The sequence below is a fragment of the Pteropus vampyrus genome, unplaced genomic scaffold (assembly GCF_000151845.1).
Source record: "Pteropus vampyrus isolate Shadow unplaced genomic scaffold, Pvam_2.0 Scaffold509, whole genome shotgun sequence".
In the NCBI taxonomy this organism is placed as follows: domain Eukaryota; kingdom Metazoa; phylum Chordata; class Mammalia; order Chiroptera; family Pteropodidae; genus Pteropus; species Pteropus vampyrus.
The window spans coordinates 427,223-453,400 of NW_011889290.1; the positions used below are offsets into that span (position 1 = coordinate 427,223).

Sequence of the window (26,178 nt, forward strand, 5' to 3'; positions counted from 1 at the left end):
TTTTCTAAAAAAATAAAACCTTTATAGTTACAATGAATTTATTAAAAATAATAAATTCCTTAATTTCAAATATGATTTGGTTTATAAAAATTTGGAAGTATTGCTGTTCTAAACCATGATGTTACATATAAAGTAAGGTATACTTGTATATATTATTATTAACTTTAGAAAGACCTTGAACTTTGGAGAAATAGAAGGAAAATTTTCAACTTGTCAAAAATTCCTCAACTCTAAAAGACAGTCAATAAAAAGGACAGAAATTCGAGGAAATGAAGAAATATTACATGAGATTATTGCTTCTCAACAACCTGACTCAAAATAAATAAGTCACGGGGATACAATAGAGCACAGGGAACACAGTCAATGGCATTGTGAAAATTTTGTGGAAAAAATGGTGATAATAGGAGGAAAAAACCTTGACTCAATCACTATTTTATAAATATTGGCAAATTAAAACCATTTTATCCTAGTTTCCTTATCTACTAAGTAGGCAGAAATTGCTAGTTGCCCCCTCATAATTTGCTCCATGACATAGATGTGAAAACATAATAAATCATAAAGACTACTTTCAAAGGTATTTTGAAAACCTAAAAGTCCCATCAGAAAAGATAACTATTCTAGAATGAAAAATACATGGTTATAATTTCTTGTTTGACCTGTGTACATATCTGGGGAGGTCTGTTGTTTATTATGTTTTGGCTTAGGAGTTAGCAATAGCATTTTTTTCCCACCCTGCTTTTCTGAATTCAAGTTGCTGTGTAACTTAAAAATAATCAATTAAAAAAAAATGTAATGCAAATAAAAATAGTAATGATATAGAATGAAAAAGATCATTTTAAAAGAAATCCTGTTTTTTAATTTTTAAATATGTGTGGTTAGTGTTCAGCAAAAATGACTCTGAGAAGAAAAACTTAAGTTTATTTTTTGTCTACAGCCATGCCCTGAAAAAGTCTGATCCTGTCTGATCTTGGTAGCTAAACAGGATCAGATCTGGTTAGTATTTCGATGGGAGACCACCTAGGAAGACCAGGTGCTGTAGGCGTAAACGATAAAAACAAAAAAATTAAAAAATAAGGGATTGTAAACTGACAATGGCCTTGCAATCTGTGAAGTCAACCAAAGGTTGCCTTGCCTAAAAAAAAAAAAAAAAAAAAGTTTATTTTTCTTATTCCAGAAGCTATTTAGAGTTACAATACAGAGAACATATGCTCCTTACTAATATATCATTTAGTTTGAATATACACTAATGATTAATCATTTAAAAGAATTTAAACTTACTAGAGAAGTCAGTCCTTCGTTATCAACAATCCAGTCTTCCTTTTCAGCTAATCTCTTTATTTCTACAGGAAAAACAAACACACAAGGACGTTTTATTGTAGTTATCGCAATGAACTTTAGAGAGATAAAAATCTATAAAAGTTATAGTTTTTGTTTTTTATAGGTTTGTAAAATTGGTGGAAAAGTAGGATAGAATGTAATTCTGGTAGGCTTGAGGATTAAAATGTATACTGTTCACCAGATTTTTCTAATAAAAAATTAATGTAAATAAAATTTTTTACTGCATAGTCCAATTTGGAGAATGCTAGGCTAGGTTTAATAATAACTTTTATTATTACTTATTCAGCATTCTTTATAATATTAAACATGTACAAAATAAACTATATAACATTTCTAATGAACAATTTCGATTCTATAAAATAGAATTAAAAATCTTATACATTCCTGGCAATGGCAGTCCGATTCTTACTTGGCTAAAGGAATGTCACCTGTCTAAACTTTTAGCATTGCAGTCTATCTCAGATCCCTAAGGGGAGTAGGTGAAGAAATAAGAGGATACTGCTCAGTTTCTCACCTGGATTCCATTCCCTTTCCATTTTGAATATATTAGTCACTACTTCTATATAGATGTGAATTTCCTACTTAAATGTCCTGGTGACAGACGGTAATGGCTTATGTCAATTATAACAATGTCTTTGATTGTTTTTGAAAATATTTAATACCCAAAGGAGTACTTTATAAAGATAACCTTTTTTTTTTATAATTATATGTAAAAATCCCCCAAATTCTAAAAGTATAAAGAAAATGAGTATCACCTTCAATTTTTACTACTTAGAGAACCATTTTAAAGTCTTTCTGCTGCTTTTACATTGATATTTCTAATTGAACTTTAAATATACACATATATATATTTTTTCAAAATTGAGATAATATTTTATATCTTTTATATTCTAACTTTTCCGCATACAATTTGCCATAAGGACATTCTTATAGCCTTAAATATTTTTTTAAGTACATCCATCTTTTAGTTTCTGCATGGTCTGACATCTCAAATTTTGAAAAAATTTCTTTTGAAGAATTGCATTGGGCAGATATAGGTAATCTAAAATATTCAATTTCCTTAAGAGTAATTTTTGTTTTCAAGGATTTGGAAGCTGGGAAGAGGTGGCATATTTAGATAATCATTGTCTAGTAAATGTCATCAATTTTTCTTAACATACCCTCCGCTGTGTGTTGCAATGTGACCACCACACAATGTACTCGGAGATCCAAAATGAGATCCTGGATAGTCTGTAACATGTCACTAGGTATTTCTAGGGCAGTCAATGATTCATAAGTAAGCCTGTAAAATAAGCACAACAAAACAAAAGCGAGCAGAGATCCCAAAGCAATCCCTGTCATCATTTTAGCTATTCTATAATGATTCATTATGGAGCTTATAAGCTTTAATATTATGTTGAAAATAAGGCAAAAGACAGACTATAACAGGGAATATAACAGTAACACTGCATTAAACAATAAAAGATGCATGTCCAATATGACATTCTCATTAAACATAAGCACCAGGAGAGTTTAAGAGCTTGCTAGATAATATATGGGAAACAGTGGAGGCAAAAGGACAAAGTAAAATTCTTTGTAGAATGTATTAAAAATTATATCCCATATTATTTTTTATAAGACAAAAAAATGTTTACTCTGTTGAGGAGAATGTGTCCGTATTTACCTTATGGTCTGGATGACATGAGTGAGCCACTGTCCAGAAAGCTCAGACTTCACCTCCCAGCCTCCGTACTGCCTCACCCCGCCCTCAGGGATGCTGAGTGGGAGCAGTGCTCCACGGATCAGCTTCACAAGACAGTGCATTACTTCCTGAATCATTTTCTAGACAATAATAAACAAGCAAAGTGCATTAAAAGTCACTAACTTTATTAATCAAATAAAGGATTCTGCCTGAACAATGATGAATATTTTGAACATAAAGTCTTCTACTATGGCTGAGAAAATTGTACCCTGTGAAAAAAATCTACATACCTATCCTTAACTTACCTTAAAATCATTTTGTCTTTGTCTTACATTCTTTGATCTTTCAATCTGGCTTGACTTCTCAGCAGTCTTAAAAATTAAAAAAAAATTATCTTTAGAAATAATTATGAAAATAAGATATGCTTTAGAGGCTGTATATAAAGCATGAAATATGGTTATAACTTCATTAAAAAGAATGCATAGGATTAATCAGAAAATCTTTCTTACTCCAACAAGAGTTCATCTTCCTAAAATAATTAAGTACAATGCCCACAAATAAACCTAATTCCCATAAATGAACCTAAGTATTAAGCTGAAACTACATTTTTATTTTTGTAGCAGAATATGACATATTGTTTTAATCAACAATTTTATATGATTAAACCTAAAAGTATCATACCCATGATAACATTCTCAACATCATTTCTCACTAATATAGTATGGAAATAAAAGAGTAAACTCTGAATTAATGTTCAGTAATCTTAGGACATCTATTCCATTCCCCTGACAAATATTTATACATATAAGCATTATATCTGTTATTTTATTGTAAAAAAAATATAAATCATTGTTCTTCCTGCATTCATGTATTATTAGTTAGAGACATGTCAAGAGAATGTTCACGTTAATAACAAATGCATTATAAATAATTATGATATTGAGTTCAAGCTCATTTAAAAATATAAGTATGTCATATGTATAAGCTGGAAAAAGTGTATAGAGTTAGTTTAAATGATGAACATTACTGATGTGAGTGCATAAAAGAAGTGTTATGACTGCTGAATATTTTCAACAAAAATGTAAGACATACTGGTAAAAAGTGGTCAACATACACACAGATAAACAACTCATCAAGGCTCTAATTTACACTTATTTTAAAATTATTTTAAAATTATTAAGCTGTGCAGCTTTTAATATTTTTTCTTTATAGAAATGTACTTTTGCTTTGAAAGAAAGTTTAGTTCTTGAAAAAACTAAACCCGAAATTCACCTCAATAATAGTTCAATAAACAAATTCCTAAGTTCAGTAGCAAATAACACTCAGAATTCTTCATGAGTATTTAACTCAGAAACTGATGTTTTTGTCACTTTATTTTCAAGACAAATGAGAAGTAACTGAAGTGCTTAAAGTTACAGTGAAAAGTGACTAGAGGGGCTAGTGTTAGGAACATAACTAGCTAGAAGAATGCTGCACTAATCCAGGTAAATGATGACAGAGTCTTAGGCTAAATATAGTGGATAATGGATCCCTGTAGATGGCTTAGATACAGGCTTCTGAGGCAGATGTGACTAAATCTAGTGATTCCACTGTGTGTCTCAGAAATGAGAGATGTAATGAATGACTTCCATCTGAGTCATGACCACTCAGGTAAGTCCAAAAGGCCCCGAATATCTGTTAGCCTATTTTCTGTTACTGTCAAGTGTGATGCTCTGATTCAAAATAATACTTGGTGATACAGTGGCACAGGTGTAGAAAAGCAGATGCATGGCCCCTACTTACTGAGGTGATAAATAGCCATTCTCTAAATGTTGTGGTTTATCAGGTCTTAGGGACTTTTTTCTTTATACTCTCTCACTAATTTATTCTCATAGCTTCAAATATCATTTCTATCTAATGCCTTCCAATTTGGGTTCTCTATCCAATTCCAATATGTCTGTAGTGGGGTGGGGATAGCTTCCCCACATGGATAAACAATTCTCTGGACATTAGGAGTGTGTCCTATAATTCAACTCAATTCTGACACTACCTGGAGTCAGATTCCAGTTAATGGTTCAGTCCTACAAGACTAAACCACACCCCTACCCTCACACACTTCAGTTGCCAATCTGAAGTTGTCACCTGTGCTTCTTACTGACTGACTAAAGATTGGAGGTTCCTATGAACTCCTCCTTGGGTTCAATTAATTTGCTAGAATGGCTCAAAGAACTCAGAGAAACATGATACTTACAAGATCACTGGTTTATTATAAAAGGATATCACTCAGGAACAGTCAAAGGAAGCAATGCATAGGGCAGAGCATGGAGAAAGGATGTGGAGCTTCCAAGCCCTCTATGAGCACACCGCTGTCCCAGAATCTCCAAATGTTCACCAACCTACAAGCTCTATGAACTGTTCCTCTTGGATTTTTATGGAGGCTTTATCATAAAGGGAAGACTAATTAAGTCATTGGTGACTAAACTCCCCAGTTCCCTAGGAGGTTTGGGGGTTGGACTGTAAGTTCCAATCCTCTAATTGTACAGTTGGTTCTCCTGGCAACCAGCCCTGAATCCTAAAGTGGAGACCTAAGTCACCTCGTTAACATAACAAAAGACACCTTTATCATTTCTAGCTTAGGAAATTCCAAAGGTTTTAGGAGTGCATTGCCAGAAATGGGGAGGAAGACCAAATATATATTTATTATAATTACAATATCACACTTCCAAATTTATATATCCAGTCCAAATCTTTCCTCAGAGGCCAAGATTTGAATTTCAGATTGCCTACTTGATGTTTCTTCTTGACCATCTCACAGGACTCTCAAATCCAACATATTTTCCTCCAAGTATGTTCTTTCTCAAGTTTTTCCGACTTTGAAAATGGCACACCTACTCACTTGGGAGCCCATTTGGGAGCTACATATGAATTCCTGCGCATGTCATTCTCATGTGAGCCAAAAGTTAAGTCTGGTCAATACGCCTTCCAAAATACAAATGAAATCTATCATTTTCTCTCCAATTCTACTGACAAAAACTTAATCCAACCACCATTTCCTGCCTGGACAGCCTCAAGAGCTTCCCCACTTTGACTTTTGTTCCCTGCCAACTCATTCTTGAATAGGCAATCAGACTGCTCTTTTTAAAACCAAAAATCTGGTCAGATTACTCTACCACTCAGTCCTTCCATGGGTTCCCACAGCACTTAGAATACAAATTCCTTACCATGGTCTGTGAAGGTCCCTGCCTGCTCCTCTAGCCTCATTTCTTGCTTCTCCTGATAACCTCAACCACTGCTCAGTATACTCTGGATGCTGTGACATTCTGTTTTTCAAATATGCCAAGTGCCTTTCCTAGGTTTCTCTCTGCCTCTGATCCTTTGTGTGGCTGTTTCCTTCTCACGCTTAGAGTTTCGGTTTCAACATCATCTCCATATTGAGACCTTCTTCCACTACTCCATTTTGAGATCTTCATCCACTATTGATATTCTTAGTCTAATTTTTTCTTTATCTTTTGATTCTTTTATAGTTATTAGCAAAATTTAGGATAATTTTTCTAAAAATTTATTTTGGTTCTGTCTCTCTCAGAGGGGAGAGGTCATGTATATCTTGGTCATTATTTTACTTATACTGTATATATTTTAAAATTTATGTGTGTATATTATGTGTGTATACATGTATGTGTGTGTGTATCAGTACTTGGTATATAGAGGCTATTCATATTCAGAGCATTCAATAAATGTTTGGTGAATGAGGGACCGCCAAGGGTTAGGGTTCATCAGAACCTGTTGTAATACATATCAGAAAGCATGACGGCTCTGAATACTATTAGGTTAATCTAAAGAGTTTCTTTAAGAAACTTGAAGTACTGAGTCTCCAGACACATGGCAGATGCTCTTTAAAGGAGATCTGCGGGGCATAACCCTGTGATATGCGCCTGAAAAGTCCAACAGGCTCAAATGCTTCTCCTGGAGATTTAAGATGTCAACAGAAGTGATAAGCAGAGGTTTAAGAATTTTGTGTGTATGTTAGGGTTTGGGAGGACTGCTGTAGGTGATGAATTCAGATGTTGCTAAGGAGCCCAGCACCTACTGCACTGTCGGGAGGTACAGAACAACATTGGCATCCTGTACTCGGAAATCTATATTAAAGACTTTGTGATGGTTAATGTGTCAATGTGACTGGGCCATGGGGTGCCCAAAAATGTGGTTAAACATTACTCTGGGTGTGTCTGTGAGGGTGTCTCTGAATGAGATTAACATCTGAATTAGTAGGCTGAGGGAAGCAACTTGCCTTCCTCAGTGTGGGTGGGTGCCATCCAATCAGTGGAAGGCCTAAATAGAACAAAAAGGCCAACCCTCCTCGGAGTAAGGGGGACTTCCTACTGCTTGACTACGAGAGCTGCGACACTGGTCTTTTCCAGCCTTCAGAACGGAACTGAAACACTGGCACTTCCTGGGTCTTAAGCCTGCTGGCCTTCAGATTGGAACTACAGATTGGTACTTCGAGTCTCCAGCTTGCTGATTACAGATCTTAGGACTTGTTAACTTCCATAACTGTGTGAGCCAATTCCTTATAGTAAATCTCTTTCTCTTTGTATATACGGTGAGAAACAGAAGCAACATCCTGTTGGTTGTTTCTTTGAACCCTGACTCATACATACCTGGTTTAGTGTGCTGTGGAGGAAGGAATGGGATTCTGAAAGGAAGGTATAATTTATCCCAATGAAAGGTCATACCAGTATAAAACTATAAGTATCTTGATTGTCAGATGGTGTCTTTTCTAGTTGTATCTGCCACAGTACCTAATACTGAACTTTTTACTTAGTGAGCTTGTTCAACGGGAAGATTATTTCATAGTCCTTTGCCTGTGATATATTTTCAAATCAAAGAAAAAAGTGAAAATCTATTCTTAAAAAACACCATGTCAAAGTTATGGCTACATTTGCCACAACAATTTTGCCCACCAAACAGGTGCTAATGAATGCATGATAACAACTACTGAACAGAATAATTTTGTAAACTTCAAGGACTTATCTTCAAATATATGAAAAGTGGAGAAAGTAGGGAAATTAGTTGTAAGGCACACCTCTTGCAACTGTTAATTAAAAAATACCTACTTATTGTTTTAATATGATGAAGAATTGAACAATTCCAACATATTAAATTATGTAAGGTTTGCTCTATTTATTTAAATCTAATTTTGGAACATAAAGTGCATTTTAATTTATGCACTATGATTTATACAACTTCTTTAAATGCTGATTCCTAATATTCAAAAATTATTTGGATATTTTAAAAATTTTGACCCCAAAATGCACCACTGTGTTTAAAATATATCTAAAGGTGAGATCTTAACCTACTATTAACCATTTCGTTAACTAAAAACCTTAACTCTTTCCTGCACACACAGACCAAAACTACTTTGTGGTGAGACCAACGGCTAGATTTCACTGTTTTGATTCACATGTGTTACTTCACATGGACTTGACTGGTTTGAAGAACTGACGCTCTTTTAAACTGTTGGAAACTCCATCCAAATCTTTAACGGGTGGGCTCTTAAAAAAAATAGTTCTGTAACAAGATAAACAAGAAATTTCAAGTAAACTGTATTTAAAAATAGAGGTTTCTTGTATGAGATTAAATAACAGCTACCAAAAGCCCAGAAATCTTCCTAACTACTCCTTTCTCTTCTACTGCCCTTTGGTATCTTTTTAGCTTTCAACAGAGGGCAAATAGTTTAAAAACATGCCCAAATCTGTAGAGTAAATTATATTTAATTAATAATTACTATTATAAATGTTTCAGAAAAGTTTATAAATATAAACAAGTAGACATGCCATAGACATATCCAACTCAGTACAACTAATTAAAACTATTTTTTCAGTACTAATGTTCATGAGTTCAAAAGTAGCTAATTTATTTTTCATCTGTAACCAAATATTTTATTTACTTTTATACTATAACTAGGTATAACCTATAAGAAAGGAAAACGTACTCTCATTTCATCAAAATATTCCAAACAGAAAACTCTTAGGAACTTAAAAAACTCTAAAAGGACCCAAGATAAGGCAACTACTGACTATGTGTGGTGGGCCACCTATAGGAACCAATACAAATGGAAAGAAAAAAACACTTGGCTGGAAACAAATAACTAGGTTTAATATCCATTTCCTAAGGGAATGATCCTTTATGAGTTAATCCATCTCGACATTATTCAACACTACTCTAGTAGTTAATCAATCCTGTATTTTTTAATGCTATTAAACTTCGTTCATGAACACACATTATGTACTAGGTCAATGAGATTTTAAATACTGGAATGAATATTTATTCCAAATAAGAGCAAATTCTTATTCATCTGTCAGACATTGTTATAAACACTTCATTTCTGTTAACTCATTTAATTTTAATTTAAACCAGCCATATGGAAGTGGGCACACAGTTGCCTAAGGTCACAGGTAGTAAGTGATAAATATTGGGTAAGTGATAAATAATTCAACACTAGTGTTCTGTAAGAAAAAATCTGAACACTATTTGTCCAAGGCACTGATATGGAAGCATCTACCTTTCCAGTCCTCATATGAGCAATCTGATTTAGAGATGGAACAGATAAGCAGCAGCAGCTATGGCACCATATGAGTGTTGCAGCTGTCCCCCACACTGGGAGAGGGCAAGAAACCCAAACCTGTTCTTAGCACAACAGCCACACAACTCTCATCCAGCTGAAGTGAATAAAAATGTGAACTGATGGGGAAATTCTTGAAAGTAGATGTTGAGAAAAAATTTTCAGAACACCTGAAAAACTGAAATTAAAACATTTTCTTCCTCAGCCAGCAATAAGCAACTTTGTATTTATGAAGGCCATCCAAACTCTACAATTATTTTATAGCAGACTGACTTTCTCTGTATAGTTAACTTTTCAACAGTTTTTGTATGAACAAGTGATACAAGAACATAAGAAAGTTGTGATGTACATTATTTATTGCTATAATATTTAAATGTTCACTTATAAAGTACAGTAACTGATACACTGCTAAAATTAAAGGAATAAAAATTACAGGGATAATTCATGCTTAAGAGACTTTTTTCCTGCATTAAGGAAGTTGTTTTTTCATGTATTATCATTTTTGTTTTTTCATGCACTAAGTAAATTTTGTGTTTTAGATAACTAACCATTCATATAAAGAAGGATCTAGGGATCTACTAGGTTTAAAAGAGATAGTGGACAAATAAAAATTAAATATACAGTGAAAACACAAAACAAAACAACTCCAGAGAACAACTCTCTTTTTTAAAGTGTAACCTAAATGTGTGTCCCTAGTCAAATAAGACTGGATGGATCCCTGGAATACCAAGACATCCAACTACTTTCTGCCAAGGAAGACAGGTCTTGAATCTCAAAGGTGCGCCTTGGTTTAAAAAAGCAAAAATTGTTCAGCCTTTTTCTACTCCTCTTTGTGTTGGCAAATGCAAAAGCAGCATGAAACAGCTTTAACACTCAGAAAGATCCCTACCTCTCCAGCTCTCTCAGGACTGAAAATAGTTCTCTGTAGAGACATGAAACCAGAGCTGCCTTCTCCATGTTACAAGTGGGGCCTCCCTAGCAGCTACATTAGTATCTATACTCTAGGACCGAGGAGCCTTTTATGGGGAACTTGAAGTGAGACCAGAGAGTGATGAATCTAAGTTCCACATGTTATCCATATAAGTGAGTCATTATTTTATGTTCATAATTTCTATGTACCAATTATGATATAATTAAGATACCAGGTAAAATGTGTGACTTGGGAAAATATGAAGGCTTGTAACAATTTCTGTAGACCGATCATATGGGGGTTAGGTAACAGAATCTTTAAATTCTTTCCAACTAGAAAATTCCATAATTATATGAATTATTTAGGACCTGTGTGCACACTGCAAATATTTCAACCTTGTTTTATTATTTGTTCATAGTCTACATAGCACAATAATTTCATGCATATTTTGGCATGACTGGCAGTATACTCAATTCAGAATCCTTGCAAATATTTTGAGTTTTCTTTTTTTCTTTAATTGACGAACTCATTTAATCCTCACAATCACCTTTTGAGATAGATGCCTTTACTATTTTCTATTTACAGTTGAGGAAACTGAGTCCCAGAACAATTAACTTGTTTAAGGTCATACAGCTGTTAAATATTAGGGCTTTGCAGCATTTTTAACTAATCTTAAAATATATGTCAACACTTAATAGGTGTTGGGCCTCTAAGAGTTTTAAAAAGTCACTTCAGAATCTAAAATTTTCAAGACCAGAAATTTACAATGACTTAGCTACATTGTAGTCAAATTTGTATCCATACCTCACTGAAAAGGCTTCCATTCACATATGAAATCCAGAGTTTCCAGAAGTTAGGCAGCTGACTTAAAACAAGCTTGGTCAATTTTTCAACAAATGCCACCCGGTGGGGAGTTTTGTATCTCCATGCTAAGGAGAGAAAAGAATAAAATATTCTGAAAATACTTTTGAATCAAGAATAAAAATCTGTCTCAACATATTGCTGCTCCCCCATCGAAAAATATGCGCCACTCTGGCTGCGTAGTTTTAATTTGCTGATAGAGCAATATTTCCTTTTTCATATCACACTACCAAAACCTGCTGGCACGGAGAAAACACTCTCACCAGAGAAAACACTCTCACCAGAGGTCCCTGCTTTTCTCAAAGGGGGATGTCAGGCAGGGGAGAGGCAGGCAAGTCCAGAGGGCACAGCAGCAGAAGTAGGGAGGGCTTCACAGAGGTGGATGCTTTGGCTTTTCAACCTTGTTGTCTTCAGGATGTTATATTTCTCTTCAAAAAGTCATGCCTCAAAACAACAAAGTACTGCAAAGACAGGGCTGCTCCATGGCTGATAAGTCTGAGGCTAATATCAACTTCTCAGAAATACCACTATACACCCTATGTGGTGAAAATTCAGTAAGAAGTCAAATTATCACAAAGGAACATATTTAAGCACAATTATGTAATGAAGAACTCTTCCTATAACAAAGAAATTTAAGAAAAATAAAAATATTAAAGCCTCTTGGGTTAAATATAATTTAATGTAGTTATTGTAGTAAGTGGGAAATAAGGTCTTAAAGATTTCTTATGGGAAGAATAAGTGTGGGAATAAAAACAAATGCAGTAATTCAGTAAACATTAATCACTTTTCCAATCTCTTGTCTTTCTTTACTGCACTCTATACTGTTTCCTCTTCCCTCCATGGCCTGCTTCCTGGCCTTCCTGTTTTGCTTCAGAACCTCCAACAGGTGCAGAGAAGAGGCATCCCCACTGTCTAATTTCACAGCAATGATGAGAAGCACTTTTGGGGTCAACTTCTAACTTCTATTCAAAGACAGGTCAGGAAGGGTGATTTTCATTAATTCCTTCACCAACAACTACTAGCTCCCTTTTGAAATACTCCCCGGCAGAAAGTTTTATTGTTAATACAGTTGTAATTCTAGCAGGAGGAAGGGGTATTTTATTTATGTTAAAATGTTTAATAATTTTGACAATATATGATCAGAAAAGAACTTAAAAGGTATACAGTGAAAAGTCCACCTTCCACCCTCATCCCCCATTGCCCAGCTCAAAACTCCTGCCTTAAGAAACCACTGTTACTAGTTTCTTGGATTTTTTTCTGAAATATCTTTTATATGTACAAGCAAACAGAAATATGTGTTCACCCCTCACCCAAATGTTCTTTTACATAAATGAAAGCATACTAAATACACTCTTTTGACACTTACTTTTTTTTTTTTTTTCATTTAACAACAAATCCTGGAGTTCTTCCATATTCATATATAAACGATTCCTCTTTGTCTTCCCCCAGTCACATAGTATTTCACATTTTGGAATTATGATAATTTAATAAGTCCCTTTCTAATGGACAAGACTGTTTCAAAGCTTTTGTAGTTAACATTAATGCTTCAAATAATAACCTGTACCTCAGCATTTAAGTATATGTGCAAGTACAGATGCTCCACAACTTACATGGGCTTAGGTCCCAATAAACCCATTATAAGTTGAAAATACTGTAAGTCAAAAATGCATTTAATATACCTAGCTACCAAACATTACAGCTTAGCTTAGCCTAGCCTATCTTAACCATGCACAGAAGCCAATATTCAAAAAACACTGGCAACATAGTACACTGCAGAGTACTGGCTGTTTACCCTCAAGACTGCCTGGCTGACTGAGAGCTGCGGCTCACTGCTGCTGCCCAGAATCACAAGACAGTATCATAATGCATATCTCAAGCCCAGGGAAAAAAATCAAAATTCAAAATTCGAAGTATGGTTTCTACTGAATGTATGTATCGCTCTCATGCCATCATAAAGTTGAAAAATTGATAAGTTGAACCAACATTAAGTCGGGACCAACTGATTAAGTACAGAATAAATTCTCAGAACAGGAATTGCTGGGTCCAATAGTACATGGAATTGTAATTTTGATATGTATTATTAAATTGACCTCTACAGAGATTATTTACACATCCACAGGCAACACTTGAAAGTTGCAGCTTCCTTGTAACCTCAGCAATGAACAAAGAGAACACATAAAACCCCAAACAGTAAACATGGGTGGGGGTGTTGCCAAACTAGTGTAACACTGTAGTGTTACAATGCCTTTTTCATTTTTATTGTGAGTGAGGTTGAGTACCTCTTCATATGCTTCGGAGCCATTCAAACTTCCTTTTTATGACCTACAGAACCTCTTTCTTTATTATTCTTTGTCTATGTTATGAGTTGTGGCAAAAACTTTAAATTCAGTTGTCATATATGGGAAAGGCATGGTTCTTTATGTAGGGACACACTGTAATTTGTACTGATTAATTCATCCAGTATTTATTGAATGTCCACTGTGTGCTAATTCTGTGGCTGCACTCCAAAGTCTGTCTATCATGCACACCATAAATACTGAACAGGGCAGATCTCTGCCTTCACAGAGCCTACAACTGAATAGCCAGCCAATGAAAGGAGTCCTACTGGTAATATTACATGAGCCTAATGAGACAAAAGGTATATTTCATCTGAAGACAGAACTGAAACAGATTAACCAAATACAAATAAACACTAACTGCTTTCCAAATGTCAGGCAGCATGCTACACAGCTTACATACTACAGGCCGTGGTATATTTTGGGTCAATGACAAGGTAAAAAATCAGACAAGAGAATCTAAAAACTGAAGCATTGTATCAAGTAGACTCTTACAGGGTTTATTCCCCCAAATTAATGTTTCAAATGATCTGAGCGCCTCCATGCTGCTATAGTGACCATTATCCCTGTTGTGACAAACTCATCTGGTATCTTTATCTCACATGTTCTTTGCAGGGCTTGTCTTCACTGGGAAATTAAAGTGAAAAAAACCTAAGCTGAACCCAAGTCCTCATTGGCTCTGAAACTGGACAAGCTCTGTGTAGTCTAGCCTGGCTTACCACACATCCTGATTTTCTACATATATGTGTGTGTGTGTACATATATATACACACATATATATATGTGTGTGTGTGTGTGTGTGTGTATGTGTGTATATACACACACACACATATATATGTATGTGTACACATATATATGTGTGTGTATATATACATATATATGTGTGTATGTGTGTATATACACACACACACACATATATATGTATATATATACACACATATATATGTGTATATATATATACACACACACACACACACACATATATATAGACACACACATATATAGACACACACACACACACACACACACACACACACACAAGACACTTTATCTCAAAGATCAGTCTGTCCATCCCATACAAAAATAAGTAACATTGCCTTTTCACCAATTTAAAAGAAAAATTCTTTTTGAAAGCCACAAAGTAAATGAACAGAAAGTAAACAACTACTCTCTTGTTCAATTCATCAATTACATAACTATTCAAACTGAAATGATTTTACGATAGGAAAAGTATTTGGGCAATTATAAGTAAAAACATAAACGAATTCCAAAAGCTTCCAAAAAGATTCCTTCAGCTGAATCTTTGTTTAGCAGATTAATTGGTAAAATTATTTTATCTGAATTCATCTTAATATGAAGTATTAAAATAGCTACTAAATAGTACTGCCAGATAATCATATTGAGTTGGAAGTTCTGCAACTACTTAATGTGTTAGCACTCAATCATCAAGGTTCTTGGAAAACAGGTGGATTCCTCTAGCATTTTGCCTAGTGACAGAGAACAATTCTTAGTCTTTGTTCTTTTTTTCTTTTTTAAGTTTATTGGGGTAACATTGGTTAATACAATTATATAATTTTCAGGTGTGCACTGTCATTTGACATCTGTATATTCTATTGTGTGTTTATGACCCAAAGTCCAGTTTTCTTCAGCTACCATATATTTGATCCCCTTTACCCACTTCACCCTCCACTTAACCCCTATATTTGATCCACTTTACACATCTACCTCCCCTCTTCTCCCTGACCCTACTAATAACCACTACTCTATAGTCCTCTGGTAACCACTAGTCTATAGTCCATGTCCATAAATCTCTGTTTGTTTGTCCTGCTCATTTGTTGCTTTTAGGTTTATATCCCACATATAAGTGATATGTGATTTTCAACTTTTTCTGTCTGGCTTATTTCGCTTAGCATGATTATCTCAAAGTCCATCCATGTTGTCGCAAATGGCAGTATTTCATCTCTCCTTATGGCTGAGTGATATTCCATTGTATATATGTACCACAGCTTCTTTAGCCAATCATCTGTCGTAGGATACTTCGGTTGCTTCCATGTCCTGGCCACTGTGAATAATGCTGCTATGAACATCAGTGTGCAAATATCTTTTTGGATATGGGTTTTCAAGTCTTTGGGGTAAATTCCTAAGAGGGATTGCTAGATCATATGGTAAATAAATTCTGAGTTTTTTGAGGAACCTCCATACTGTTTTCCACAGTGGCTGTACCAATTTGCAGTCCCACCAGCAGTGCATGAGGGTTTCTTCTTCTCCACATTTTCTCTAACATTTGTTATTACTTGTCCTGTTGATTATAGCTATTCTTACAGGTGTGAGATGGTATCTCATTGTGGTTTTGATCTGCATTTCCCTAATACCTAGCGATGTTGAGCATCTTTTCATATGTTAGCCATTTGTATGTCCTCTAGGGAGCAGTGTCTGTTCAGGTTCTCTGCCCATTTTTTGACGTGGTCATTTGTTTTTGTTGTTGTTGTTATTATTGAGATGTATGAGTTGTATGTATCAGAGAATATGGTTGTATATTTTGGATTTAGGTCTTTATCGGAGGTGTTGCTGGCAAATATATTTTCCCATTCAGATGGTTCTCTCTTTACCTTGTTGACGATTTCTTTTGCTGAGCAGAAACATTTTAGTTTAGTCCCATTTATTTATTTTAGCTTTTACTTCCCTTGCTTTTGAGGTCAAATTCATAAAATCCTCTTAAATCCAAGGTCCTTGCGTTTATTAGTTCCTATTTTATCTTCTATGCATTTTATTGTTTCAGGTCTCATATTTAGGTCCTTAATCCATTTTGAGTTAATTTTGGTATGTGGTAATAGACAACAGTCTAATTTCATTCTTTTGCAGGTGGCTTTCCAGTTTTCCCAGCATCATTTATTGAAGAGGCTTTCCTTTCTCCAATGTATGTTTTTGGCTTCTTTGTCGAAAAGTATTTGCCCAGATAAATATGGGTTTACTTCTGGATTCTTGATTCTGTTCCACTGGTCTGTGGGTCTGTTTTGCTGCCAATACCATGCCGTTTTGATTACTGTCGCTTTGTAGTATAATTTGAAGTCAGGCAGAATGATGCCTCCAGCCTCGTTTTTTATTCTCAGGATGGCTTTGTGCTTCCATATAAGTCTGATGATTTTTTGTTCTATTTCTTTAAAAATTGCCAATGAGATTTTGATGAGGATTGCATTAAATTTTTATAATGCTTTAGGTAATAAGGTCATTTTACCTATGTTGATTCTTTCAAACCGAGAACACGAAATATCTTTCCATTTCTTTGTGTCTTCTTCGATTTCTGTTAATAGGGTCTTATAGTTTTCATTATATAGGTCCTTCACTTGTTTCTATAAATTTATTCTTAGGCATTTCATTCTTTTTGTTGCAATTGCAAAAGGAATTATTTTTTCCACTTCTTTTTCTGACACTTCATTATTAGAGTATAGGAAAGCTGTGGATATTTGAACATTGATTTTCGTGTCCAGAAACCTTACTGTATTTGCTTATTGTTTCTAGTAGTGTTTTTGTGGAGTCTTTAAGGTTTTCTATATAGAGAATCATGTCATCCACAAATAGTGACAGTTCGACTTCTTCGTATCCTATTTGGATGCATTTTATATCTTTCTCATATCTAATTGCAGTCACTAGGACCTCCAATATTACGTTGAATAACAGTGGCGATAGTGGACAGCCTTGGCTTGTTCCTGATCTTAAAGGGAAGGTTTTTAGTTTTTCACCATTAAGTATAATGTTGGCTTGTCATAGATGGCCTTTATTATGTTAAGGTATTTTCCTTCTATACTGATTTTGTTAATAAATGGGTGCCGTATCTTGTTGAAGGCTTTTTCTGCATCTATTGATATGATCATATCATTCTTATTCTTTAATTTGTTTATGTGGTATATCGCATTAATTAATTTGTGTATGATGAACCAACTATCCCTGTGCCCCTGGGATGAAGCCAACTTGATCATGTTGTATAATCTTTTTAATATGTTGCTGTATTCGGTTCACTAGTATCTTATTTAGGATTTTTGCATCTGTGTTCATGAGAGATATTGGTCTGTAGTTTTCTTTCTTTGTGTTATCTTTACCAGGTGTTGGTATCAGAGTGATACTGGCCTCATAAAATGGGTTGGGGAGTATTGCCTCCTCTTTGATTATTTGGAAGAGTTTGAGGAGAATAGGTATTACGTCTTCTTTGAATGTTTGGTAGAATTCACTGGTGAAGCCATCTGGTCCTGGACTTTTACTTTTTGGTAGATTTTTGATGATTGTTTCAATTTCCATACTGCTGATTGGTTTATTTAGATTTTCCAGTTCTTCTTGATTCAGTCTAGGAAGGTTGTATTTTTCTAACTAGTGGTCCATTTCTTCTAGGTTATTAAATTTGGTGTGATATACCTTTTCATTGTATTCTTGTATGATCCTTTGTATTTCTGTGATGTCAGTCATAATTTCCCTTCTTTCATCCTTGATTTTGTTGATTTGTGTCTTTTTTTTTTTTTGGTGAGTCTAGCCAGGGGTTTGTCAATTTTATTAACCTTCTCAAAGAACTAGCTCTTTGTTGCATTTATTTTTTCTATTGTTTTGTTGTTGTTGTTGTTGTTTTCAATTGCATTTATTTCTGCTCTAATTTTGATTATTTCTTTCCTTCTGCTGACTTTAGGCTTCATTTGTTCTTTCTTTTCCAGTTTTTAAAGATGAAGTATTAGGTTGTTTGTTAGGGCTCATTTTTGTTTTTGAAGATAGGCCTGTTATTATATGAGCTTTCCTCATATGATCGCTTTTGCTGTGTCCTAAAATTTTGATATGTTGTACTATTATTGTCATTTGTTTCTATGTATCTCTTGATCTCTCTTTTGATATCTTTTCTGACCCAGTTATTCTTCAGTAGCGTGTTGTTTAATCTCCATGTATTTGTGGTTCTTCCTGATTTCTTTTTGCAGTTGATCTCTAGTTTTAAAGCAGTATGATTAGAGAATATGGTTGGTATAATTTCAAACGTCTTTTATTTGTTGAAGCTATCTCTGTGTCCCAGTATGTGGTTGATTCTTGAGAATGTTCCATGTGCACTAGAAAAGAATGTATAAGCAGCTGTTTTAGGATGAAAGGCTCTGTAAATGTCAATTATGTCTAGTTGGTCTAATGTGTCATTTAAGGATTTTATTTCCTTATTGATTTTCTGCTTGGATGATCTGTCCATATCCGACAGTGGGATATTTAGGTCCCCTACTAAGATAGTGCTTTGGTCTGTTTCTCCCTTTAGTTCTGTTAGTAATTGCTTTATGCATCTTGGTGCTCCTTGACTGGGAACATAGATATTAATAAGTGTTATGTCTTCTTGGTGCATGATTCCATTTATCATTACGAAGTGCCCCTCAGTATCTTTCTTTACCATTTTTATTATGAAGTCTATTTCATCCAATATTAATACCTTTACTCTCACCTTTCTCTGAATGCCATTTGCTTGAAATATCATTTTCCACCCTTTCACTTTGAGTCTATATTTGTCTTTGTAGCTGAGATGTGTCTCCTGACACATCTCAGGGTTTTGTTTTTTGATCTCAGGGTTTTGTTTTTTGATCTCTGGGTTTTGTTTTTTGATGCATTCTGCATCTCTGTGCCTTTTTTTTTTGGTGAGTTCAATCCATTTACGTTTACGGTGATTTTTGAAATAAGAATTCTTCTTATAGACATTTTTTTTGCTTTCTGGCAGTTCGGTGTTTCCATTGCTTCTTTGCCCTTGTGTTTCTGTTTTATTTATTCAGGTTAGTTTGTGGGTTTTGCCTCTGGTTCTTGTTTTATGATATATACTTCAGTTCTGAAATCTTTGGCATGTGGTTACCATTATGAATATGAAAAGGACAGTTATATAAATATAGTCATCTATTTTCTTCTGTGTGTGCCTTATTTCCATTCCCCTTTACAGATTTGGATCTTTTAATCCTCTCCTTTTCAGTCTTTGTTATCTCTATTTGTTCCTATGTATGCTGAATGTTCATTATTATCTTGTTATAACAATTTTCTTATTATTTAAGTTTATAATGTTCTTTGTAAGGGTTGCACTCCTCTGCTTCTATTTGCATGATAGTCACTTTAGTCCTTATTAAGTTTTTTATTTTTTGTCATTTTGTTTTAGGGAAACTGACCCCTTTCAGTATTTCCTGTAGTGCAGGCCTCATTGTGGAGAATTCCCTGAGTTTTTGTATGTCTGGAATAAGCCTTAATTTCTCCTTCATATCTAAAGGAGAACTAAGTTGGATACATTATTCTAGGCTGGTAGTTCCTTTTACTCAGTAGTTTAAATATTTGATTCTATTCCTTTCTTGCTTGTAACATTTGTGCTAAGAAGTATGAGGATAATCTAATGGGTTTACTTTTAATAAGTTATCATTTTTTTTCCTCCCTGGCTGCCTTGAGAATTCTATCTTTGTTGTTGATTTTTGATAACTTTAATACAATATATCTAGGTGAAGGCCTTTTTGAGTTGAGATAATTGGGTGTTCTGTTGACTTCTTGAATTCATTAGATTTGGGAAATTCTCATTCACTATTTGTCTGAAAGTGCTTTCTAGTTCCTGCTCCTTTTCTTCGCCTTCGATAATGCCCATTATTCTTATGTTTCCTCTCCTAATGGAATCAGCTAGTTTAATTTCTCTTTAATTATTTTTCATTCTTCAATTTCTCTCTTCTTTTTACTTCTAGATTTCTGTCTTCGATATCACTGATCTGTTCCTCCATTTGGACGACTCTATTTCCCAAGCTTGCTATTTCATTTTTCAACTCTTGCAGTTTGTTTTTTATCTCCAGAAGATCTATTCTGGTTTTTTGAGAGTTTCAATCTCCTTGCTCTGCTAATCTATATTTTTAATTCCTGAAATTGTTGATATGACTCGTTTCAGAACTCCTTGAGTTTCCTTGAGAAGTACCATCTTGAAGTCTCTGTCATTTAAGTTGTATATTTCTATGTCTGTAAGCTTATTTTCTGGAGATTTTTCTCTTTCTTTAGAGATGCCTTGTCACCTTGGTTGCTCATGGTGTTTAATGGAGTATTTCTCCACCTGAGCATTAATAGAAGTGTATTCTGCTGTTTTTCCAGAAAGGTTTATTATATAAAGGTCTCTCTTTAGCCTGTTGCAAAGAAGGCTTTTCCTTTGGTTTCCAGTAGGTGGTGTCTAAGCCTCTTGGATCCCTGCTTTATTTAAAGCCTTAAAATACCTTTCTTAAACATTTTCTTATAGATATTTAATCACACTAGCTACCCTCAGTTTCAGTGCCTGTCAGTTTTAGCAAAAGTCTCGGCAGCGTTTGCTCAGATTCCCCTGGGGTTCCATGGTGATTAGTTTCGGAGTGTATGGGGGAGGGGCTCTCTGGGTTGGGGTTTGGGGGCTGCAGCTCAGCCTCGCTTTTGCAACTGGGGCCATTAAAAATCAACTATTGTTTCTCTGCGGTCCTGTCCTGTTTCTCTGTTTTCCGCCCAGCGCAAAGAGCTTACAGCAGTCCCAGGCAGGGCTGTTAAGGGATGTTCCCGCACCTTCACCCCTCCCCATACTGCAGGGAGCTCGGGCAGCTGTGAGGCAGCTTCTTTATTTCTCCCAGTCTACCACCCGACACCCGGGGTTCTGACCTGTGGTAGCTCTTATGTGCAGACCCCACGCTCAGACGTGCTGGTGTGCAGTTTAGGTGTTTTTTGTTGAGTTTTAGGTGTTCAGCTTATTGCTGTTTCAAGGGGAGAGATCTGGAGACATCTCTCACTACCCCATGCTTCCACAAAAGTTGAACAATTCTTAGTCTTGTGTTTCATTTGATCTTTTGATTACTAGCAGATTCTTTATACGATTTATGTATGTATGTAATAAGAATCCTTTCCCCTCATTCTTTTTAAGTCTACTTCACCTAAATTCTGATCATTATAATTAAAAAACAATTTTGGATTTTCTTACTGAATCAAACATGTCCTGGTTAATTCCCATACACTATATCACTAACAGAAGAAATTCAAGAGTTATTTCCTAAGACTGATGAAAAAAACGTAAGAGGGAAATGGCAGGAATGTACAATTTTTTTTCTGATAGAAATTAGAAGTATGTGGGCCCATAAATTTTGCTTTGATTATATATAAAAATTCAGTTTCTTCTACTTTAATAATGCCTATTATTTTACCATAAGCAATCTTTCATAATGTTCCAATTTCGAGTAACAATTTTAGGGAAAATAAATTTGGATTATATTATGCTTCTAGCCATGTTGGAGTAAGAATCAGATTTAACCTACAGTCAAAAACAACTAGAAAACTGGGAGATATATAAATAAACAACTGTTACCAGACATTGAACAACAGGAAAGGGAAATGAGTGGTGAATCCACAGTTGCCTTGGTTTTCTGCCTGCAGACAATTTCTAGACAACAGAAGCAAAGGGAGGAGAAACATAAATAAAGCTCAGTGGCCTTTCTGAGTTGGATTTTAAAGAGGTAGAAGTAACTGGAAAATGCATGGAAGAATTCTAGAAAAGAGGGAGGAGCTACATTAAAATCTTCATAAAAGTCTTTTTAAGCCTTTACTGAGTAGTATGTCATGCATATGTGGTGTAAGGTCAAGGATTTCTGGAGGTCAGAAAGAGCAGGGAGACTTTCTAGTTCTTAACAACCTGAGAACATAGTCCTCATCAATTACCTGGGCCATTCAGTAGAGACCCAACAGGTCATGCCTAGGTAGTAGGGCTGAAGTATCCTTAGGATGAAGGCAACTCTAGACCTGCACTAGCAAACTTAACAGTAGGCCTTGAATGGATCAAATTTCTTGATAAGTAACTGATAAAACGAAGTCTAGTACTCTTAAAAACAAAACAACAAAACCCAGACACAATACTGGATATTCACAGTGGCTGAGAAAACATAAAAACAATTAGCCATACCAAAAGGCAGGGAAATGTGAACCATAACCAAAACGGAACTTCTAGCGACGAAAAATACACTATCTAAAATATTTAGGTTAGACATTGCAGATAAAAGATCAGAGAAGTTGAAGCCATAACAATTGACTCCATAAGGAAGCACAAAGCAGAAAAATTGGGGAGTTGGGGAAAGAGCCTATTAGCCTAACATACACGTAACTGTAGTGCCAGAAAATAGAAAATATTTGAGAAAATTGTGGCCAAATAATTTTTCAAATTTGATGAAAATTTCAAGAATTTGATAAAATAGATCCAAGAAGCTTGACAAAACCTAGGTAGTCTAAATCTGAACTGTTCAAGGTGATATAATTCATTATAGTCAGCCTCAAGTATAAATTCTAATTTATTTTACTCTATTAACATGCCCATAACCGGTGACAGTGAATTACATAAGAAGACGGAAGGAGTTATGTGGAGGGTTTTTAGACCTGATATATTTATCCTACTAATTAAAGGAAGAAAATATTTTTTAAAAACTCTGGTAGACTACACTCCAGGGTCAGACCCTGGGTATATATGCTTAGAGGGCTACGCTGTACCACAGTATGCAGAAGCAAACATTTCTGTTCTTCCATTGTTTATACTAGTGTTTGGCTGGCTGGGTGAATGGCAACAGGACAAAATGAAGGAATATCAAGAGTCATGGAAGCCTTGCATTTGGTACAAATGAATCATCTAATTTCAAGGCGTTCTTATGATGAACATTCATTCATATTTATTAACAAAAACTTGAAAAAAAAATTCCTTACTCTAACATTTATAAGAATAACATAAAATACTTCCAAATAAATTTTAGAGGTATTTGAATTTAATGTAAAGTGCTTTTATAGTCTATTTATTTGGATTCTTATTTCTATTGTTGAAGTTATAAATAACCAGTGACTAACAGCATCCTATTGACACACGAATGCATTATAACCAATATATTTTATATCTCATATAGGTAAATAAAACAATAAATAAATAACAGCTTTAGAAAGTTAAGATATATAACATAGTTAGAATTTGAGATGCTTTATCTCATGAAAAAAGACTAGCAAATAATTTAGTTACCAAGTAATCCATTCCAAACCAAATTTTAAAATTCATTGAAAAGGTGTCTTTCTCTGTACTGATTACAGAAATTACTTTTGTTGCCAATTTCATCTTAAAGATGTTCTCACAGAATTTTTTCTGTGGCATATTTTTAAAAATTAAACCACAGAAAAAACTAGAGTTTAAATATGTGGAATAAACATTGACTGTGGCCAATAACTTACTAAAAAAATCAAATGGCCTATATTTAACGTATAATGTAAAATGCATTTTAATTATTTATACTTAATTACTTGTAATTATTTACATTTATTTATTCATATTTAATCACATTTTTAATAATTTAAAAAAATTAAATACTTTACATTTAATTACTTGAGAAGTAGAAGAGATAATGGTCAATAATATTTAGCAGTAGTAACACAACTAATGGACTTCCCCAAGAGAAAAATGTTTGAAATTATATAAGTATAAATTTCAAAGACAAAGTGGGAGAAGTATACTTACTGTCATCTCGACCAGACTGAAAGCTGCTGCCCCTCTTCAGTGATGCTGTCTGACTAAGATGGCCCAACACTAAGGGACGTACATCATTATCCAGATCCAGCATGGTATTGTGGAGTCCTGGAATATCTGGAAGAGAAAGGTGACATTCTCTTAGGTTCTACATGTGCATACTTAGTTTACCGAATGGACTGCTTCTCTGAGTTATTTCTTGAGTTTTTTGTTCCATTCTTTCAAATTTCCCTAAATAACTTTTAAAAGTCATTCCCACTATGACAGATTTGGAGGATTCAATCCATTACTCTGGCTTAATATAGAGAGATAACAAATTGTGGAGTAAAACTTATGCATCATTTTAGACTGTATGTTCAGCAAAACTAGGGAGGGGGCTGTTCCAGGAAAAAAAAAAAAAAGTATGAGAAATCATTTTTTAAAAAACAAATTGGCACTTGAAAAGGAAGTTGTAGAGTTCTGACTCTTTTAATAGAGAGGAGTTATAGTACAAATCTTTGACTTTTCCCTTAAAATTTAAATCCCCAAATCCCATTTCTTTCTTTCTTTGTGTTGTGGGATTTGCTTCTTTATATCTACTCCTGATGCCAGCCAACTAGTTTGGATCCTAGAAATTTAAGATGCATTTTCTCTGTATGAAAATGCATCTTACATTTCTCTGCCTTATTTCCTATCCTCTCTGCCAAAATGGCCTTACTCATTCCTCCTCTACATCAACTTAAACTCTCCTCCTTAAAATACAACTTGAATTATAGCTACCCCATAAAGTATTACCCATCTCTGAATCAGAATACTATCTTCTTAAGGATAAAGATTAAATAACATATCTCTGTCCATAGTCATTAGACATTCTGCAAATAACTCCCTCAATATATACTGAGTGACTGATATCAAATTATTCAATAAAAACTCTATTCCTTATTTTACAAGTTAAAAGAACTGTAAAAGCTTATAGATTCGTTATTAGGTAGAAAAGATAAAACACATTTATAAAATAATAATTTTATGCTACTGATAATGTTAGCTATTCACTAATACTGAACAAGTATTTACTGAACATCTCCTATGTGCCAGGAACTATACCGGCCCTGGGGATGAGGTGAATGAATGAAAGATAAGTCCTTGTTCTCAAGGTGTTTACATTCTGGTGATGGAGGCAGAAATAAAGCAACAAATAAATTTAAAAATACAGTAAAAAGAGCTATGGAGGCTCTTCCTACCATGAGACACTTAACATGATACAATATGAGATATCTCCCCATATCCTCACAAATTCTACCAGCTAGGTTTTACAGAAATAGAAATTAAATCATTTAAACATATTTTTTTAGTGGGACACAATCTCACTGAACACTTAACTGTGTTTCAACTACTGTGCTAAATGCTTTATTTGCATGCATTTCTACTTTAGAAAACATATCTATGAGAAGACTCATATAATTCAATACTTTAAGAAAACAGAGTAAAAGAATATAATGAAGAAATAATACTTTTTCATACTTGATTTTTTCTACATTAAAGAGGAAGTCATGTGGAAGCTTTACTGATTTACGACATTTTCGTTAAAGTTTATATAGTCAGCATTGCTATTAATTGTAGAATTTAGGAAATTAATATCAAAATACCAAGTTTCTGACACACCTTAAAAGTATGTATAAATGGGATTGAACTTAGTAACACTTAAAAAATTTATATAAAAATGTGTAATTTATATAAAATGTATAATTTATATAAAATGTATAATTTATATAAAAAGGTGGAAGAAGAGAATGCTTTAATTTAAAATGTTACATGTTACTCTTAAAGGTTTCAGAACTATAAATTTTTGACTAAAAAGGAAAAGACTTCCTAGTTTCCTAGAAACACACTACATACCATTCCTACAAAAAATTCAACTACTATTGTTTAAGTAATTCCTCAGAAAAAGTTTTTCCATATAAC

At 34.3% G+C, this 26,178-nt stretch overlaps 1 protein-coding gene across 3 annotated transcripts in view; it reads right to left on the reverse strand.

Moving 5' to 3' along the window:
* Nucleotides 1-26,178, reverse strand: part of EXOC2 (exocyst complex component 2) — a 210,204-nt gene that overhangs the window by 79,934 nt on the left and 104,092 nt on the right. For all 3 annotated transcript variants that reach the window (XM_011383239.2, XM_023524910.1, XM_011383240.2), the window contains exons 12-17: nt 24,229-24,354; nt 11,335-11,459; nt 3,325-3,390; nt 3,002-3,159; nt 2,499-2,620; nt 1,279-1,340 (exon numbers count right to left, since the gene is read on the reverse strand). In XM_011383239.2, the coding sequence (XP_011381541.1) occupies nt 1,279-1,340; nt 2,499-2,620; nt 3,002-3,159; nt 3,325-3,390; nt 11,335-11,459; nt 24,229-24,354 (659 nt within the window). The remainder of the gene's footprint in view (nt 1-1,278; nt 1,341-2,498; nt 2,621-3,001; nt 3,160-3,324; nt 3,391-11,334; nt 11,460-24,228; nt 24,355-26,178) is intronic.